The following is a 20421-nucleotide window of genomic DNA, read 5'->3' as shown; positions in this document are numbered from 1 at the left end:
TAATCTTTATTCCAGTCTATGTTCAGTAATATCTGGATGGACCACCAGACATCTTAAAATATATAATAATAATAATAATAATAATAATAATAATAATAATAATAATAATAATAATAATAATAACAATTCAGAATAATCTATCTATCAAATTACCAAAAGTCTTTTTTTTTTTTTTTTTTTTTTTTGGAGAATATTAAATGCACCACCGATAATCTATCAATAATTTACAATTGCATCCTTCACCGTCTCAAACGTCAACCAACCCACGGCCATCGAGGGAATAACCTTGAACAAATTCGCAGTCAACCCTTTGTAGTATCCTTTAAACCCTTCTTTTTTCCCGATCGTCACCAACGCATTCCATACCGAGGTGTATTGGAACCCCAATTCATTGTTCCCCATCGTCAACACTTGGAACCGTCTTCTGAGTAAATCAAATGGGTAGGTGATGGTTTGTGCCGTCCCCCCAGCCAATGCCCCATTGGCCAAATTCATCAACGGATTAGTATTATCGGGCCATAAATCCTTCATTTTTTCGTATACTGCAAAGTTGATGGCAACGTACGGAGCCACTCCTAGAGTCGTTGGGTAAAAACCCCGATAAAGTCCCAATAACCCTCCTTCGGTGGCGTATACTTTGCCGAATAACTGCCAGAATCCAGGAGGTTTTACCACCGTCAAGTTGATTTTTGATTGTTTAAGTTTGGCCAAATTTTGGGCGGTTTGGATCGAAAGTCTGGTCCGCACCAAATCCATTGGGTATGTCGCTAACACGCTAATTGTTCCTGCTATGGCACCAGCCCCCAATCTTTCTACCGTAGTAAGTTGATCAATGGTAGAATCGTTATGGTGGGTCAAGATCTCGGTTTTCAAGTACTGAAACGTCACGAATTGCACCGCTTGGTACGGGAATACCCTGACACAGTTGATCCCGTTCCCTCTGAAGAGCCCGGCTGCTCCTTCTTCTTTCCACATGTTATATATCGTGGAGAAAATGCCTTGGTAGTTCCCAGCCCCCGGACCTTGGACTTGGAAAAGAATCTTGGCTCGTTCAAACGGTGATACCACGGTTCGTGAAAATGCACCAGACACCCCGCCAGCGATAAACGACGCGGTAAGATCTTGTTTGAGGAAAGGTTTGGCATTTTCTTCGGCAACCACGACAATTTCTGACATGATGGTGTTTGGCTTGGTTTGGAGGGGTGATATTTATTTATTATATATATTATGTGGAGGGAGGGGTATTGATCGGTACTATGGGTTTGAAGATCTGTAATTATAATAATAATAATAGGTGCCCACACGTAAGAGCCGTCAAGATATTTCACAAAAAGTAGGCAGTTCTATTATAGGTAGCAGTTATTCTAGGAAAGATTGAAAAAGAGATATTTTATTTAGTTGGTGGGTCGTTTTTGGGTGTAGGTAATCTGGGGTAAAAACGTCGGATTTTTTTTTTTTTTTTTTTTGTTTCCCTGAAAATTTATTTACGTTTTTTCAAGCCAAAAAAAACAAAAAAACACTGGAGGAATTGAATCAATCAATCAATCAATCATCAATCACCGTGGTAAGAATCAATAGGACAGAAGACGCTGGTTTCCCCCATTGCCATCTCTGGCATTCTCCTTATATATATATATATATATATGAATACTTTGTATATCTATTCCTTCCTCACCCTCCCTGCAAAAAAAAAAAATATCCACATCCCAGCTAAACAATAGAACCACAACAATCAATCATCATTATATATATTTAGTAACAATTTCCCAAATCAAAATGACGGCAAAGAATTATCTGCTTCAACTCAAAGAAGCAGAATCCCTTCTTTCCGATGGCCAATACACCACTTTATTATCATTTTATGAAACTTCTTTCCTTTCGGACCTTCCGTACCTCTACAAATCCCCATCGCCAGTGATCCTTCACCATTTACTCACTTTGGCCCTGCTTGGGCCAATTGCCAATGATAAATTGGTGGTGGCAACGGTATACGACGGGAACTTTAGACTGCCACATTTGCCAATCAATGGCCGAGCCATTAGGTTGTTGGCGCAGTTCTACCAGATTTCCCAACCCAAAACAGATTCCCAAATCATACTACCCCAAGACCAAGCAATTCTCAGCGCCTCAATGATTTCCACCGTCGAAAACTTACTCTGTCCCAGTAAATCTTTTTCTTCTTCTTCTTCTTCTTCTTCTTCTTCTTCTTCTTCTTCTTCATCCCCCATCATTGATAGGCTCAAACTGCAAAAAATCATTGGCCATTCTCCTTTGATGATCGCGGTGAAAAATGGGCCTTGGAGACTCATTGGTTGGCCGATCGACTGCTCCAAGTATTTGGATAGTTCGTCTCAACTTACTGCAAATGAGCAGGTGGTTCGTAAAGCAGCTTGGCAAACCTGGTTCCCGGTGATAAATTGGTTAGTGAACGTGATGCATCTTGATTTATCTACGAGAATCGACGAGTCGTCAGTGAGCAATTCGATCATCGCCAGGTTTCTTGGTCATTTGGGCCATCGTACTTTTGTGCGTCGAGCTTTAGAACATGTGTTTATCAATCATTTGGATAATATCAATGATATCAAGAAAACCAGCGTGATTTTCTCCGATATGGTGTACGAAGACGAATTACGTCCAGGGATTTCTCGGGCGATCATTGAAGAAGAAGAAGAAGAAGAAGAAGAATCTTGCCCGACGACCCTTCATGATGCCGATGTGGTGTACTTCCAAAAAAAAATTGTGTTGTTGATCTATCAATACCTTGATGCGGATTTCCGGACGGAAATGGTGAAAGAAATGATCGGTCATGAATTATTGAAATATTTTAAAGCGTTCACGTTCTTGGAACTAGCGGATTTTTTTTTCTTGAACCACTCGTCAGTTTCTGCGGCGGCGGCAATGGTAACCGTACCCCAACTGTCGTTGTCAAATGACGATTTGAATCTTTTCGATGCCTCGGGATGTAATGGTATCAAATCCAACAAATCATTAGATACCATGCTACTTCAAGCGGCGATCCAAATGTTATCCACGGTTTCCAGCTCGATGAAATTCAAAAACACTTTCCCCCTCACTTACACCGATGTTGATTTGACAATTATCTCTCATAAACTATTGAATCGTGATAATTTATTTGTGCTATTAGAAGTAGAGCCAGCATTGGTGTGGAAATCCAACAACACTTCTGCGGAATTCATGTCGTCGATATCTGAGGATAACGATACCGATGAACAACAACATTTGAGTTTGCAGGAGCTTGATCAGTCAATTAAGCAACATCGCTCGCTATACGATCGATTACTCAAAGTGAACTTGGCGATATATTATATTCTACAATGGTGGATCTCTTACAACACTTTACTGACAGGAGGAGGATTATCAGAAATGTTTCGAAAATCGGTGATGGATGATAAAAAAGAATTCCTTGCGTTGGTATCGCGGGCCGAAGAATACAAGATTGAAAATCTCAAGTTGATCATCAAGGATAATCTACGGCATCGTAACCCAGGCAAGACGGTGGATGTCGATGATAAACTAAATCAAATTTTACAATATGATAAATTGAACATCATCAGCAAGAACGTTGCAAATTTGTTGGAAGTTTTGTGAGCAGTTTTGTATAAGTTTGTTTTGATGATGGTAATCGAAAGAATTGGAATATAAATATATCATGGTTCGAAACTACTAGCTATTGTATGATATGATATAAAATGAAATGAATTGTTAAAAGTGAGCTGTCAATGGGGTGTAAAATGTGAAGCGCGAAGACCTAGAAAAAACAATAACATAAAATGATATGAGGGGAAATGATGATAGACTTTACATTAAAGTTTGAAGTTCTAGAAGATAATAAGAACTAATATGATGGAATTATTTCCAAAACAAAGCACTCTAATATATGCTATCCAATATATAATGCATGGTTCCCATGAAGAGACTATTTCCTCCATGGCATTCTTTTTTTCTTTTTTTTCTCTATTGCAAAGAATGAATCATTTAGGTAGAAGAAATCAATCATTGGAAATGCCTCCTCTCTCCCACCCAAAAAAAAGTGTTCCACTGTAAATAATAATACCTCAGGGATCCTTCCTTGCTATTTGTAAATCATCTTTCAATCCCTAACTAAATATTCATATACTGTCAATGATTCAATATGTAAGACCAAATGATAAATAATATTAATTGAAGTTTCTGATAATCAGAAACAAACTTCCAAAAAAAAAACAAGATCTATTTATTGTATTAGATGGTATGAATTTTATGTTCTTCTTTTTATATAAATGATTCATGATAAATAATCCCACTTCCTTTATAAATAACCCCTTTTCCTATATTAACGATATGAGCAATCCATTTCATCATAATCTCCAATTTGTATAAATACAAAAAGAAAAAAAAAAAAAAAAAAACAATTTTTCAATCCCTAGTACAATCCACCAAAATAGTTGAATCACCATATATTAATTATTCCCATCAAACAAATACCTGCTCTCAATGATTCGTAATTCATTGAATCTCATGGTTCCATCATTGATTTTCCCCACGTTATTATTATTATTATTATTATTATTATTATTATCCTTCTCACTCTTCTCCTCTTGTGAACAATTCTCTAGTTCTCTAGCCTGTTTAGTTATTATCAATACTTTATGCATTATCTGCATTACTTCAGAAATACACTGGTATAATTGTTTGTGGTTTTTTCCATTATGAAGGTGTTGTTGATACACTCTATCGATCGTCAACGCCGAAAATAAATCGCCGACCCCGGTGAAATACCCTTCGATAATCGGGGAAATCTCTAGGATATGGTAATCGCCATTGTCGGAGCATACTGCTTTGAGACTGGATTTATCATTATCCAAGTATATCAGCGTGATGATCACATATTTGATACGATATTGATGATGAAGAATGTCCAATGCCTTGGTGACCTCTAGTTCGGTGGTGATGGGGGATCCGAGGAGTAGTTCCAATTCGTACTGGTTTGGGGTGATGATATCGATTCCTCCACTTTTAGCTAAGCTTTGATACGCCTGGATCACCGAAGTATCGACGTACATGACCCCTTCGTCCCCCATCACTGGGTCCAATAGCCAGATCAGATCAGGATTCTTGTGCTTCAAGTCTCTGCCCACCATGCCGATTTGCTCGAGAAGGTCGGCGTTGGGGATGTACCCCGTCAACAAGCATTGATATTTCTCTAATCCTGTAGTGGTGATGATGTGATGGTATAGTTTTTCGAGGTCGGTTGATGATACCACGCTGCCGGCCACCGTGCCATACCCAGTATGATTCAGAAAGTTGACGGTGTTGATGACATCGACGTCCCATCCTAGGCATTGTAAAGGGAAAGTCGCGGCTTTATTACCAACAAAGCCATGGGTGACGTGAGATTGAATCGATAAGATTCTTTTATCTTCAGGGTATTCCATATATTAGTTGTAGGATAAAAAAAAAATATTAATCAACTTAATGAAGAGGAAGAAAAAGAAGAAGAAGAAGAAGAGGAAAAAAAAAAAAATCACAGAAAAATGAATCATTTTTCGCACTGCGGAGCAAAAACTCCGGATTTTTCAGCTGATAAGCAGATAATGATAAAATTTAATTGATATTATTATTATCATTATTATTATTACTATTATTATTATTATTAGTAAACTTATATTTGCTGCAATCATAATCAACAAGCAAGCCAAAAACAAAAACAGAATCCAAAGTATATTATAGTATGTGGCCAAGAAAGAAGAAAAAAAAAAAAAAATAGCAGAAACATATAAAGAACAATCAAAATATAAAGAATAATCAATATAGGAACAATAATTAAAAATATAAATAACAGGCAATATTACGATCGATACCAACGAGAAACAAAAACACAAGGCAAAATTATCGATAATCCAAATGTCAATTTGATGAGAGAAATAAGAACATGAAGAAGAACATGAAGAGGAAGAAAAAGAAGTATATCAACAATAGTACATTTTTACAACTATTAAAAATTTAATTAACAGAGAAAAAAAAAACAATAATAATAATCAACCAATGCACTATTTATTAAGCCTTTTTTGTAACTTGGTCTTTTTCATCCAACTTCAAAAAGTCCTCCAAGATATCAATCGACAACAGTGACCCATTACATGATTTCATATGGTTTCTCATAACATCTTTCACTTTACCCAAGGTGCTTTCCAAATACTCGACCCGTTGTCTCAATAGTTTGCATTCTCTGGTAGCAACATTGGCTTCCTCTTGCAATTGTTGTTGAGCAACTTTTTTCTTTTGACGACACTTGGACGCGGCCACTCGATTACGTTCCAATAATCGTGCTCTTTTCCAGGCCGCGGTACCGGGAATCGGGGCTCCTGGAGGAGTGCCTGTGGTCATCAATAATTGGGGAGATGGGTATTGATGATGAGAGACTAAAAAAGTATTTGTATCTCGGGCCGAAAGCTGGGTGGTGGCCAGAGTTGGGGTTTGTGGTGGTATAGGACGTTGAGAGTTTAGTAATGTCACCACAGTATTGCTGTTGTTTGTATTTGTATTGTCATTATTATTAGTATTATTAGTAGTAGTATTAGTATTAGTAGTAGTAGTAGTGGTAGTATTGCCGTTGAGGATGGCAGAGGTAGAATTAGGATTATTATTATTATTGTTCGATGTTGTATTATTAGGAATCACTTGCCGGGCGGTGTATTGTTGAGGAGGGAATTGTAGTATCGGTTGATTTTGGTTTATCATTTGCTGTTGCTGTGGGAACCCAAACGGCTGTTGTTGTTGTTGTTGTTGTTGTAATTGATGGTGGGGCATTGTTGATTGGTTAGGTAATAGAGGAGGTGGTGCTTGGGGTAGTATTTGGTTCATGGATGGTTGTGGTTGATGATTAGGAGTGAATATTTGATCTTCGGTGGTACTATCATCACTATGGATGTGGGAGTCTCTTAATTGACCGATTTGCCCGTTAGATATCGAGACTCTTCTACGAACCACGCCGGCAAGTACGTCTGGTTCATAAATAGGAGGGTTAGTGATTGGGAAGTGTTCCATATCAAAGAATGGGCCGCCAAAATTGAAGCTGTTGTTTGAATTCATTGAGTATAAGTTGTTGTTGTGATTATTCATTGATGATGAGCCGTTATTGTCGTTGTTATTGTTATTGTTACTGTTGTTGTTGTTACTATTATGATTGATGTTATTCGGTATTGATTGACCCTTGACCGTGGTTGACGGCAGAAGATAGTTGTTTATATCTTGGAGATATTGTTGTTTCTGTTCGGGATTTTGTTGATGTTGTTGTTGTTGATGTTGTTGTTGTTGTTGGGGATGATGATGTTGGTGGTGATGATGTTGCATTGGAAGGAAGGATGGTGTGGGTGAGTAACAAGATATGCCAGGTAGTTTTATTCACTGTAGAATTGATTGATGGATAGAAGGGGGAGGGGGAGGGGGATAAGAGCAACTAGAAAAAGAGAGAAGAAAAGGAACAAAAGGAGTTTTTAGGAATTGGAAGTTTATCGAAGAGGGGTGGTGGTGATAAACAATAATAATAATGATAATGATGATGAAGGCAATAATGGCGTGAGAATCATTACTGTCAGCGAAGGAAAGCTGAGGGATAAAAAAAAATTATTAATTAAACAGAGGAAAAAAAAAAAAAAAAAAAAAAAAAAAAAAAAAAAAAAAAAAAAAAAAAAAAAAAAAAAAAGAAAAAAAAAAAAATCGGTAGGTTGGCATCCAGGGGGTGCAGCACCCACACTGGCTATCTTCCCTTGGTGGGACACCCCCTTTCCCCTCTCGTATTCAAACTTCCTTTAATAGGTGGTGGTGGGTGTTACCCGGGGAGGGAGTTTTGCCTTTCTTTCTTATCATCTCTATCATTTCCATCAACAGTCCTCATCGGTACTCTCAGTGCCTGTCAATTATAATATATCCATCTCTCTCTCTCTCTCTCTCTCTCTCTCTCTCTCTCTCTCTCTTGTATAAAAAATACATCCCCCATCAAAAAGGAACTCCCGCGCTAATTAATTAATCATAACCCAGATCAATAAATAGTCCCCGAAGCCAACTATCACATGCCAATGCTTACTACTACAATCTTTACAATCTTCCATCATTACAAAAACTTGTTGTTACACATTTATTTATTTATTTATTTATTAACTTACTTATTTAACAATCTGTCAATCCATTTAGGCAGCAAAGGACAAACTGAAACCAATCTTGTGGACCGGTTCAGCCAATCTCAAAGCATCGAAACCCAAACCAACACCAAGAGTAACACCTGGTCTCAATTGTTGGGAGTAGGCAACGGCAGCCAAACCAGAGTCGGCCAACTTCCCTTTGACAAAAGCAGTTGGGTCCAAAGCGTACTTGGCGGCAAATTCAACCCCGACTGGCTTACTGGCACCAGCGTTAACGTCATAAGTGGCCTTGGCACCGGCTTCGACCAAAGAAGAAACCTTGTGGAAGTAGGAAGCAGTGAACACGCTGAAGTTCTTGCTGGCATTGACACCAACCGCATAAGTTGGGTGGATGTAACCGGTGGAAACCGCCAAACGAGTAACCTTACCGCCGCTGATGTCATAACCAACTTCGGAACCAGCAACATAACCTTCGTGGCCAACGGTGAAGTCACCAGCAAAGGTTGGGCCCTTGAGGAGGTCGAAGAAAGCACGGACATTGACCTTTGGTTGCGAGAAGTACAAGTTCAACTTGGCAGCCTTAGAACCGTTTGGAACAACCGAAGTCAACACTTCGGCCTTCAAACCTGGAGACAAGGTGTCGACAAGTTCAACCTTGGTGTCCAAAGCGTTGGCGGTGTTCCAGCCTTGGGTCAAGGTAAGACCATTGGCCTTGTCGGTGAACTTGGTTTCGATGTTGGACGAGATGGAATCATCCTTACCGGTCTTGGCCTTGAAGGCAAAGGCAACACCGTTTGGGGCCTTAGTCTTGACATCAAGGGCGGCCTTGGACAAGTGGTAGAAGTCCCTGTTGATGAGGTTGTTGACGTTCTTGGAGATATCTGGGAAAGCTGGAGGAATGGACATTGTTGAGTGTGGTGAATCAATAAGTGTGGTGAATCAATTGATGTTGACGGGGGGTAAGAAGAAGAAGAAGAAGAAGAAGAAATGTAAGAAGAAGAGTGTGGAAGAGAGGGCCCCAAAAATTATCTCGCTGACCATTTGTTGGACGAAAAAAAGAGGAACGTGGGGTGGGGTGGGGGGGGGGGGGCTTTCTCTGACCACGTGAATGGGGGTTTTGTTCTCCTGCGGTGTTATGCAGTGTCCGCGTGTATTAGGGGGTGGGGCACGGGCGTTATGATGCGGGAAAAAATAAAAAACAAAAAACAAAAAAAAAAGAAATTCCCATCGCAGGGCGGCGGTTGGTTTTGAGGTTAATGTTGAGGATCTACAGGTAGATAAATGTCTTTTATAATGAGAAATGATGAGAAATGATAGCAAATAATATATAATAAAAACAATAGTACAGACAGCAAACAAAGAATAAATGAATGAATAAATAAATAAATAAGCAATAGATATATCTAGCAAAACTTGTAGAGACACTAACATTAACACTAACACAGCCCTGCCAAGAACATACATCACGCTAAAAAATGAAAATTTCAAATCAACATGATACCAGCAAGGGCAGCCCCGCCAACCATGACTTTATTCATAACATCATCTCTTTTCACCCCAGCATTGGATGATGAAGCGTCAGCAGAAGACTTGCTCGCCAAAGCACTGCTGTAATCCCAAGTGCTGGTAAGAGCCGCGCTATCAACGGCAGTAGCCGAGGTGTAGGTACTCATAAAAGTTTGGCTGAAGGTAGTTTCATAAGTGGCGAGGGCCCCACTGATTGTCCCGGTGACCCAGATCATAGTACTAACGGAGGAAGAAGAGGAAGAAGAAGAGGCAGAGGAAGAGGAAGCAGAGGTAGTGGTAGATGTGGAGGAGGTGGAGGTGGAGGTGGAGCTGGTGGAGGTGGAGGTAGTAGAAGTTGTAGAGGAAGTGGTAATAGGAGTAGTAGTAGAGGTTGTAGAGGGGGTAGTGATAGGAGTAGTAGTAGTGGAGGTTGTAGAGGAAGTGGTAATAGGAGTAGTAGAGATGGAGGTTGAGGTGGAAACGGTTGTTTCATCGGCAGAGACCATTGCCAAAGGAATGGCCATAAGAAGTAAACGAACGATCATGGTTGGTATGTGAGAGAGTGTAATGGTCTGATCAGTGCTGTATCATCGAGAAGGATCCCAGAGAGAGAGAGAGAGAGAGAGAGAGATATGGTGATTTGGTGTAAATTTTGCAAGGCTTATGGGGGGGTGGTGGTGCTACGTGCCCCTTCCCCCTTGCACCCCCTTGCTGGAATGAAAAAAAAAAAAATGCCGCGTGACTTGCACGTGGTTGTGGGAGGGTAACACACGCTGATCGTCCAGATTAGCAGCACCAGTAGTAGTAGTAGCATATATACATTATTATAATTAACGGTGTGTCTTGGTTTTGTTTGTTCCCTTTTTTTTTTTTAGCTGTTCTTTCTTGCCAACGGATTTGCATCATGGATGGATGGATGATGATGCTCTGGCTCCCTGACTCATCACAGCAGCAGATATATTCAACGGCATCGGAAATTTACGATCCCAACCTGCGACGTTTCGAGATTAAGTAACCTAACCATAATAAACATAAGACAAAACAATGGCGGATACTGGCTCATATTCCAACGGTGATGACAAATAACCAGGCGTAGATTAGCCACACCAACCAATGTAGTTCAATTGTTAAATAAACAAACAAATAAATAAATAAATAAATAAATATGTACCAACACCCATCGGCATCCTTGTTGTGAGCCCCTGCAGACTGCAAGGCCGGCCCAGCACCGCGGGGGAGAAAATAAAAAAAAAAAAAAAAAAAAATAAAAAAATTAAGCGAGTCTGACTTACTCACTTAACCTTCCACCCATCTTCAACCAAACCACTAGCATTCAACCGCTACCTCACAAAGTCTGGATAACTATGGCTTCGCTATCCCTCCTGTTGCTGGCTCAGGAGGCGCTCTCAGTCGTACACTACTTCCGAACATTGGAACTCCCCTGCCCAGGCGACGTCTTCCCTTGGCTCTCCTCAAACCATCATGATGATCATCATGATAATGATAATGATGATCATGCGTCGTCGGTCACAGGGCTTCAGGAATCGAAACACTGGGTAATATTTGTCAGACTGAGCCCTCTATTGACTAGCAATACTCCCATAGACCCAAAATCAGCATTACTTCAAGATACTATTGATTATAAAAATTTCCTCGAGCCGTACGTTGATGATAACGTCGATACTTTGACGAATTTCATCACCAATTTGCTACTTTATCTCGATATCGCTGCCGATGAAAACGATAAGATCGTCAACACTACCGTTAAAGACGTCAAAACTACCGGGTACCTCCCATTGTTCAAAGATATGTCTAGAGAAGTTTTGGGAATTAGATCTTTTGGTTTACAAAGTTGTAAAATCGCATCTGTCGCAGATTTCGTGGTTTATTGTTTCAACAACGATCACTCCATTGATAATACTAGCGCCTCAAATGCAACCAACTCTGTGCCTCATTGCCTGTGCCAACTGGTTTCTCGACTCTTGAGTATTGCCCAAACTCATCATCATAAAGTCAACCCTTCAATGTCCCCTTCCAAATTAAAACATTCTGACTCAATCCCCGAAGCAGACGAGCTGCCAGATGATAATATGAACACCACCGTACAAGTAGGCTCACTTCGTCATTTCGACAGTTATGATGATATTGCTTCGGATAATGAAGAAGAAATCGATTTTGCCTCGGTCTTAAGTACCCTTTGTCAAAATCCCAATTTCACAAGTATCGACGACGACGATATGACTAAAAAATATGAAATTTCGTCCCATAGTCCCGCGATTTGGGCTTCGAGAACCGCAGAAAATATTATCAAATCCCCTCATCTTTCATTGAGAAATAAAAAATTATCAAAAATTTATAACACTTATACCATCACTAACCCATTTGATATCCTCAGTTCTTTATTTGCCGACACTCTGAATGACAATGATTCGAGGTTGAAATGTTTAATTCTGGTCCCTCCCTATAGTGTAGGAATGGGGAAAGAGATTTCTCATTCGTCGCAAATTACGCCATGCTCATCATCGTCATCGTCATCATCATCATCATCCAATATTGATATATTATCATCACTTTCAAACACAACCATACCAAACAACCATGTCTCTCATTTGATAAATAACTCGGCCGCCGGTTTATTGAATGAGTTTGAAAAACATCAATTAACAAATTATAATATAAATATGCTGATAAAGGAAAAATTTGAAATTTGTCAAATCAGTCAAGCAATGGAAATTTCTCCCGGAATTTGGATAGGAAATGAAGGTGATTATCTTCTTTGGAAACATCGAATAATGACAAAGGGGTTCGATGAGATGTCGACAAAAGCCACTGCTAGTGTAAATAATATAGAAGAAGGAATCATCGACTATAAAGATAAAGTACCGCCATACTGTGCTGTACAAGAAAGTATTATCTTCAACACACCAAGCTCATTTTTATCCCCAAAGCATTCCAAAAACGCCTATATGAGTGCCTACAATAATATTATGACCACTCGTCAAACCAAACCCCAAATCAACTACCGTTTCTTTGTCGAGGTACATGCTGCTTCAAAGCTTCCCGGCTATTCTACCCTATGCGCAGTAAGATCGGAAATGGTCAGACATATTTGTAATCCTATTTCTGCATCGTTGGCTACACCATTGATCACTTTATCCTTTCCTGCTCTGGGAACTTTAGCAGGACTTGGAAGCCTCAATCTTGGTGACATTGTAACCATTATCCACTTTTTGGATCTCCTCTGTAATCAGACAACAAGAGATACCTTTCCTGCCTTGATTTTTTGTCCAGAAGGGTACACCGAAACGTCTCTTTTGCTTGTGCTATTTTTGATGTTCCAGCGCGGTCTAAGATTCCGTGATGCGGTTCTATACTATTACAACCAATCAGGTAGACCGTTCTACTTGTTTGAGAGTGACTATGTGTTGTTGGAGGAATTGGAACCAGTAATTTTATGCTGTAGTCCTTCCCCAAATGCTGTGAGATCATTATCAGAGTTGGATAAACGATTAAGCGACACCAAATATAGAATACTGTCACCGACTTGGGAAGCCAAGGAAAAGGAATTCATGTTTTCCATCATTAGCGAAATTTTGATGGTTTCTTCTTCACCAGCACCAACCCCCTCATCGTTGACAATGTCTCAAAATGGCGATGACGCTAGCAATTTCTCCAATAATGACAGTGGTTCATTTGATTATGGCTCGCTTGGTGATTGGTTCTCTGACCTAGCCCATTCAGCGTCTGGGCTGCTCATCCCTTCCAGAATCCTCCCATCTCTTTTTTTGGGATCACTTGATCATGCTTCATGTTTACCTTTGCTTGCCAGGCTAAACATTAAAAACATCGTATCGGTAGGAGAGTCTCCTTCCTGGCTAGCAGGTTTACCTAGAGATTTTTATTCCATAGAGCCGTTTATTCCTAGACCGTGTTGCAAAGTTAACGATGATAATTGTACTCGCCCATCCTCACTCCCTCTCAAGCTTATATCTTTTAATCGGGCTAGTGTTCTGGCAGAATCTGACGCTTTTCTTAAATCATTCCCCATTGACAGAGTGCTTATAGTGAATGATATAAAAGACGATGGTATTGATACCCTCCATACTTCTCTCTTATTTGCGATCTTTGATTTTTTTGAACAGTTCACTAACACTGATTTGGAGAGTTTGATTTTTGGCGATAATCCCCCAAACGGCAGCCATTTCGGCGACGAGTTTGACAGTAGTCTCAAAGGATTATCGTCGTCGTCGTCGCAAAATAACCTTCATCGCTACTACGCCACTGCTACGACTTTAGTGCATTGCAAAGTTGGAGTGCTGAGATCTGCTACTGTGGTAATTAGTTATTTGATGAGATTCCTAGGTTTGCGACTTGAAGCGGCGTATCTTTTTGTTAGGGTCAGAAGATTGAATATTATAATCCAGCCTAATCTTAAGCTTTGTTACGAATTGTTCAAAATTCAAGAAGAGCTTCTCAAAAAGGTGCAAAAGTTGGATTTTAAGCCACAGAACAATGACAATCCGCTATCTTCGATAACCACTCCTAATCCTCTGAGTCCTTGGAGAAGCCGCAGTAGTAGCAACGGTAGTGGTTATTTTGGAGGTGCCAACGGGAGATTTGGTTTGAGCAATAATAATGCTTCAATGTCAATATTCGCCCCGCAACCACCTTCTTCAACTGGATACACTTCCACTAATTCATCTGGACCTCCATCACGTCGGCTATCATTTTCTCTGCTGTTCAGCTCTGGTGCTGACACTGCCGCCAGTAGTTTTTGTGCTAATCCCTTCCCGATCCGCCGAAAGAAGAATAGTATTGGTAGTTTTGTGTCAGAGCCGTCTTCTGTCATTTCCGGGATGAATTCTGGTAGATCAGACGCGTTCCATATGAAAGAGGCACTGATAAATTCGTGTTTGCAGACCGAGATCACCACCATCGACATAACCGACGATGAACTTAGGTCAGCAAGTGATGTTGACGAGTACGATTGTATGGTAAACCCAAAACGAAGAGCTTTGGGAATGGTGAGTACCACTAAGGAGATGAATTTTGAAATCAAGTCGACCGGCGGTGAAGTGGTAGAGATGAGCCACAATCGGAAAGTTAGTGAGGAAATGGAGATGGAACAGTCGATGCTGAGCCAGTGGTTGCGGAACGTTGATTGGGCAATGTTTTGTCATCAAGTGGCTGAGTTGAACAATTTTTGATAAATTTGAAGAAGGGCATAACAATTTATTATTATTTCTTTTTGTTTCTTTTTCCCGCGTTAATACTATTATTATAACCATTACAGGTCTAACCTGGCACATCCTTTTACTTTCTTTTTTTGATTTATTCGTTTATTCTTTTCCTCTGTATTTTTTGTTTTTTTTTTGGTTTCCTATTACAATACTTTGAACTTTTTTTCTACGTGTGCTATTATTCTTATTCTTATGTTTTTACTTCATATTTTCCTTCTTTTCATGTGCCAAGACTATTCTTTCGTTATAGTTGTATTATAGTTGTACTATATAGCCCTTTTATTATTATTATACTATACTGATTTTATACCATACAATTTTATTTTATTTTTCCCCTCCCCCGAGTATTGAAATATCTTTCTTCTGTACGCTATTGGTGTGTGTCTGCTATAGGGGCCCGCAAAACGACTTTGTATCAATCATGTAGGAACCAAGGTGCAAATTTGAAATCGTTAATCAACAGCAGAGTGTAGGCCTTATTTGAAGTGTAAAAGAAAAAGGCGGCTCATATCAAATTGAACATTATCACTGTGGATGAGAGAGAGGTTTTTCAAGATTCGATTTGTTTTTTTTTTTTTGTAGGAAAACTTCCACCAAATATCATCGCTGCTATACTGTGTATTTTATTGATGGAGATGAGGAGGGAGGGGGAGGGGGGAAATTCCCATTGACCTGCTCTGCCATTTTGTTTTTTGTTTTTTGTTTTTTGTTTTTGTTTTTGTTTTTTTTGAAAAAACTTTGACTTTGGTTATTAATCTTTTTTTTTTTTAATCGATTATATTGTCATTATATCTAACGATTTCTCTCATTAGAGTTTCTTCAAGTATCCCTGGAGGATCAACCTTTCGACATCGGAATGACGAACAAAAAACTGACTATCTTTAGTCAAATTGAACACCCCGTATTCGGTTTGGATTTCCCCGGCATCCTTCAATACTCTAACGTCGATAAACACATCACTTGGAGGGTCCAACGACCCGCTCAAGTCGATGTCGGGGATCTCGTTCTTATAATTGGTCACCAACTCGTTGTATTTCTCCAAGTACTCGCTCTCGGCAAAATTCAAATTCTCCAACAATTCCCCCTGGGGCTCGACGTTATCCCAAGTGATTTTATCCAATTTATCGGCACGTTGGCGTTGGTACGCCAATAGGACCCGCTTATTACGTCGCATGATCAAATGGTTGACAAAGATTTGGACATTTTTGTTGACGTCGTCCTGAGTGCTTTCCAAAGTGTTGTTATTGTTGCCAGCGTCAAGGTTATCAAGTTGGTTCTGGAGGGTTTTTGTTTCCTTGACAATCGAACGAATGGTTTCTTCTTTATAAAGCGGGAGGATCTCGAGGTTTTTAGATCTTTTGGCTTCGAGAATGAGTTTATTCGCTAGGTCCCCGTACATGGTGTGGAAATATATGTATATTATTTTATTATTGTTGAATGGTTATTAGGTAAGGGGATCTTAAAAGATTAATGGATCTGTTTGTGGTGATAAAAGTAGTGAATCTTGAAAATACCCAACGGAGTTTACATTATATTATATATATATTATTTTGATATTTTTGATTTTCAATTTTCAATATTTTTTTTTTTTTTCGCGCGTAACTCATCGCCAGAATTGAATTGAATTGAATTGAATTATAGATTTTCGTATCCTCCCCAAATGATCTGGAACCAACCAGTGGTTGCACCACATTACGACTTTAATAGCCTAATAGAAGATCATCCTGATCTTCAGAAATTGATCACCGTCGATGGTCATTATTCTTTTTCCCACCAACCAACCGTGCGAACCCTTACCGCCGCAATTCTAAAGAAATATCATGGGATCACCAGCGAATTATCCCCCCACCATCTTTGTCCAAGGGTCCCCAATAGATACTTGTATCTCCAATGGCTATCCCAAATATCAGAAATCATCCTACCTAAAGGGGATTGGTCTATGATACTGGTGGTGGACATTGGAACTGGATCGAGTGCCATTTATCCATTGTTAGGGGCGTCGATGAATAAGGGTTGGAAGTTCGTGGGGACAGAATGTAATGAGGGATCGTATAAATTAGCCATGGCTAATATCGGACGAAACCCATGGGTTGAAGGGAAAATCAAGGTGGTTAAAGTGGTGGATCCACGGAAAATCCTTGATTTTACAAAAATCTCCATTGATAATAATAATAATAATAATAATAAAGATCAATTGGTATTGGTGATGTGCAACCCGCCATTTTTCGATACCGAATTAAAGAATTCGGTAGAATTTGACACCAAGATCGCTGCTACGAAGTTGGTGGCCACGGATTCTGAGCTTTTTTATCCTGGCGGTGAAATACGGTTTATCAAACAAATGATTGCCGAAAGCGTGGTGCAGCAGCAGCATGTCAACCGCTGGTACACCAGTATGGTTGGGCAATTCACATCTTTAAAACCCATCATTGAGGAATTGAAAACCAAAGGAATTATAAACTTTGGGATCTTTGAACTCAACCCCGGTCATCATCATAATAATAATAATGGGAAAAACATTGATCAGGGGCTCGATCGGTATATCGATGATGGGTCTTCGAATACCCCAATAATAAGGTGGGTTGTATTTTGGAGTTTCCAAGCAACACATATCCCCGATTTCTTGGGTCATCAATATAGTAACAAATATAAAGGTCTAAATGGGTTGATCACCACTTTCAAAATCAATTTGAAAACTCCACGAATCAACATTGTCCCGGTAATTTTTGATAAGCTTTTGAAACCCCTCAATTGTATCGAGATTTCCACCTCGAAGATGATGATGTTCAAAGGCACTAATAATCCGTCTGATGAGTTCAATGTGGTTGAAGTGGTGGTGGCTGGGGATGTTTGGTCAAGGGCGTATCGACGCAAATTGAAACGGTTAACGGCAGTTACTACAAAAACCGAGAGTGAGAACCCGGGGGTGGCGGTGAAGAAACAAAGGGGTAGTGGGGTTTTGTTTCCTGACAAGGATAAATCGATTTTCCAAGTGATTTTTGACGATGTTCATAATCAAATAGTTGTGTTTTGGAAATTTGGGTACAATGAGAAAATATTTGAAAGTTTTTGTGGTTTGGTGAATAGAGAGGTCAATTCAACATGAAAAAAAATATCTTCTTCGAGAATATATTGAAAAACTGTTACGTTTAAGTAATATATATATATATATTCTACTTCCTTTTTGAAAAGCCCTACATAAAGGAGCTGGAATATACAACTAATCATAAAAAAAAAAAAAAAAAAAAAAAAAAAAAAAAACAATCATGAAACATTAATCTACTAATATAAATCATAAATGTAAGAGCAAAATTAACTAATACAACAACAACAATAACAACAACAAAAAAAAAAAAAGGAAATCATTTCTCATCTCAAATTTCAAACAAACGAAAAGGAAAAAAAAAAAAAATAGAAATACTCTTTACCTGATATCTTTCTTCTTTTTTTTACGTTTGCGATTATAATCATCGTTCACTGATGCACTCGCATACTCCTTCGACTCGACATGTAGTGGGGGCATAGCTATCAAACACCACACTTCGACAATTATAACTGCAATCGACAAACTCATTGCAATAATCGTACTTGCACCGGGCTTCACAGCCATACCAGCTGGGATCCATACTTGGATAGACTGTAGATGATGATGTCGACGACGCTGCTATCGATGATTGACTATTCGATGATACTGATGGTGAAGATGAGATGAAAACGGCAATATGTTGGTTTTGATAATGATTATTGGTATCTATGTTGTGAATATGCAATGGATTTAGTAGATTGGGGTTATTAAAAACATCAGAAGAAGAAGAAATGTTATTGGAAGAATATAGCGTCGATGATAAGGGCTGCTGCTGCGATAAGTCACTAGAAGCTAGCGATAACCCTGGGGTATTAGAGTGATCATTCTGGTGGTGGTTATTGGTGATTATAGACCCGTCAAGACCTGCAAGATGATCGAACTGGGATAATTTGTGAAGCGACGATTGAAAGTATAAGATTTGTGCAAGGATCGATGATGCGAGCAGCAAACACATCTTTTTATTTTATTTTATTTTACTTTTCTTTTTCTTTTTAGTTTTGGCTTGAACTCGATATAATATGATGTGTTGATGACAGAAAGACCTATGGATTATATGGCAATTGCTGCCTGGTTAATATTACCTTTTTGCAGGGTTTTTATTTATTTTCTTATTTTATTTTTTTTGGTGATTTGTAATTTGCAATTGAAATATATCGGTTAATGAGATCGCGACACCATAAGAGTTGGAGGCTGTGTTGTTGGGCAGAAGAAGAAGAGGAAGAAGAAGAAGAAATTATTCAATTTTTTTTTTTCCTTTTTTTTTTTTTTCAACAAAAAAAAGCTAAGAGAAAATCACTGAATACGTGTAAATTATGGGGTAAAACCCTTGAAGGGTGGTGTTGGTGATGATAATATATCTGGTTGACAGGTTGACCAGACACTTTATGTGGGAAATTGCAAAAATTAGAATTTTCGCGAGAAGCAGTAGCAGCAGCTTTTTAGTGGCCATCAGCACAACAGCGACGTCAGTCCGAAACGGGAAGAAGAATACCGTGCACCACCACCAGCAATCACAACACAGCACAGCTATTGCTAGCAATCCTATTGTCATCGACGCTACATATTATGTAATAGATAACCACACATTGTTATTGATTAACCACCGATCTGATCTGGCTATCGCGGAATTGGAAAGAAAGAAAGAAAGAAAGAAAGAAAGAAACTGGCAGCACGGCGATCGCCGAGTTGTCTTTTTTTTTTTTTTTAGTCGCGGGACTGTGCGCCCCATCAGCAATCTTAATAGAGGAGGGATGGAGGATTCTCTCCCTTCCAGCTTGCTGGCTTGCTGGCTGCTGGCTGCTGGCTGGTCTTGCTCTCTTTAATCAAACAAAGCACCGTGGTGTGGTGGCTAGGTCCTCCTCACTTGGGAAAAGGGCCAACATCGGTCCATTCGTTCACTCTTTCCTCCGGAGCTCAAAGGGCCTTTTTTTTTTTTTTTTTTTTTTGTTAATTGTTTATTTACTACGGCAGACAACATGATGTTATAACATAATAATAATCTTGTTATTCTATCTAGAGCCATGAATAAATGAATAAATAACGACCTCGATTTACAATACAGATGATTATATAATAATATATATACATTGGGTAAGTATATTGGAAAGGGGGTGTCGGATTAATCGTTGTTTTTTTGGGGCAAGTGAGTACAACACAATACAATGTAACACAATACAGTACAATAAATAGTATTTCCCTTCCCTTCGCCACGAGATTCTGTAAATTTTTGTTGTTGGACATACAATTGATTGATGGGTTTTGAATCTACGGTATGGTAACAATTGCCCTAGTCGGCACTCTCCTATAAGAATAAAAATTGACCTTTGTTTAATAATATTTTCATCATGGTCTTTTGTTGTTGTTTTTTAGATAACAGTCTGTCTATCTATCTATCCATATATCTATCTATCTATCGTCTTTGAGGAATAAACGTTTTTTCAAAGAAAAA

General features: G+C 39.1%; 10 protein-coding genes across 10 annotated transcripts; 3 read left to right on the top strand and 7 right to left on the bottom strand. All coding sequences in view use genetic code 12, as the record gives it.

The window, feature by feature from the left end:
• Positions 1 to 216: 216 nt before the first annotated feature.
• MRX21 (Mrx21p) lies at positions 217 to 1176 on the bottom strand (the record flags this gene model as incomplete). Its single annotated transcript, XM_064993675.1, has 1 exon — positions 217 to 1176. The coding sequence occupies one exon, from the start codon at positions 1174 to 1176 to the stop codon at positions 217 to 219; it is 960 nt and encodes a 319-aa protein (XP_064849747.1).
• A 600-nt stretch (positions 1177 to 1776) lies between these two features.
• Positions 1777 to 3609, top strand: DASC09_000710 (uncharacterized protein; the record flags this gene model as incomplete). The annotated part of the gene is made up of 1 exon (XM_064993674.1): positions 1777 to 3609. The coding sequence occupies one exon, from the start codon at positions 1777 to 1779 to the stop codon at positions 3607 to 3609; it is 1833 nt and encodes a 610-aa protein (XP_064849746.1).
• Positions 3610 to 4460: 851 nt separating this feature from the next.
• On the bottom strand, positions 4461 to 5435 carry BUD16 (putative pyridoxal kinase BUD16; the record flags this gene model as incomplete). Its single annotated transcript, XM_064993673.1, has 1 exon — positions 4461 to 5435. One exon carries the CDS (start codon positions 5433 to 5435, stop codon positions 4461 to 4463), a length of 975 nt encoding a protein of 324 aa, XP_064849745.1.
• Positions 5436 to 6057: 622 nt separating this feature from the next.
• DASC09_000690 (bZIP transcription factor) lies at positions 6058 to 7353 on the bottom strand (the record flags this gene model as incomplete). The annotated part of the gene is made up of 1 exon (XM_064993672.1): positions 6058 to 7353. One exon carries the CDS (start codon positions 7351 to 7353, stop codon positions 6058 to 6060), a length of 1296 nt encoding a protein of 431 aa, XP_064849744.1.
• An 836-nt stretch (positions 7354 to 8189) lies between these two features.
• Positions 8190 to 9047, bottom strand: DASC09_000680 (porin; the record flags this gene model as incomplete). Its single annotated transcript, XM_064993671.1, has 1 exon — positions 8190 to 9047. The coding sequence occupies one exon, from the start codon at positions 9045 to 9047 to the stop codon at positions 8190 to 8192; it is 858 nt and encodes a 285-aa protein (XP_064849743.1).
• A 578-nt stretch (positions 9048 to 9625) lies between these two features.
• Positions 9626 to 10192, bottom strand: DASC09_000670 (uncharacterized protein; the record flags this gene model as incomplete). Its single annotated transcript, XM_064993670.1, has 1 exon — positions 9626 to 10192. One exon carries the CDS (start codon positions 10190 to 10192, stop codon positions 9626 to 9628), a length of 567 nt encoding a protein of 188 aa, XP_064849742.1.
• An 819-nt stretch (positions 10193 to 11011) lies between these two features.
• Positions 11012 to 14854, top strand: DASC09_000660 (tyrosine/serine/threonine protein phosphatase; the record flags this gene model as incomplete). The annotated part of the gene is made up of 1 exon (XM_064993669.1): positions 11012 to 14854. One exon carries the CDS (start codon positions 11012 to 11014, stop codon positions 14852 to 14854), a length of 3843 nt encoding a protein of 1280 aa, XP_064849741.1.
• Positions 14855 to 15695: 841 nt separating this feature from the next.
• Positions 15696 to 16286, bottom strand: PSF1 (DNA replication protein PSF1; the record flags this gene model as incomplete). Its single annotated transcript, XM_064993668.1, has 1 exon — positions 15696 to 16286. The coding sequence occupies one exon, from the start codon at positions 16284 to 16286 to the stop codon at positions 15696 to 15698; it is 591 nt and encodes a 196-aa protein (XP_064849740.1).
• A 261-nt stretch (positions 16287 to 16547) lies between these two features.
• Positions 16548 to 17993, top strand: DASC09_000640 (uncharacterized protein; the record flags this gene model as incomplete). The annotated part of the gene is made up of 1 exon (XM_064993667.1): positions 16548 to 17993. One exon carries the CDS (start codon positions 16548 to 16550, stop codon positions 17991 to 17993), a length of 1446 nt encoding a protein of 481 aa, XP_064849739.1.
• Positions 17994 to 18354: 361 nt separating this feature from the next.
• DASC09_000630 (uncharacterized protein) lies at positions 18355 to 18927 on the bottom strand (the record flags this gene model as incomplete). Its single annotated transcript, XM_064993666.1, has 1 exon — positions 18355 to 18927. The coding sequence occupies one exon, from the start codon at positions 18925 to 18927 to the stop codon at positions 18355 to 18357; it is 573 nt and encodes a 190-aa protein (XP_064849738.1).
• Positions 18928 to 20421: the final 1494 nt, after the last annotated feature.

This window comes from Saccharomycopsis crataegensis (genome assembly GCF_037102585.1).
Source record: "Saccharomycopsis crataegensis DNA, jcf7180000000072, whole genome shotgun sequence".
NCBI classification, from domain to species: Eukaryota; Fungi; Ascomycota; class Saccharomycetes; order Ascoideales; family Saccharomycopsidaceae; genus Saccharomycopsis; species Saccharomycopsis crataegensis.
The sequence above is the reverse complement of the archived record's forward strand: the minus strand, read 5'-3'. Positions and strand labels throughout refer to the sequence as shown.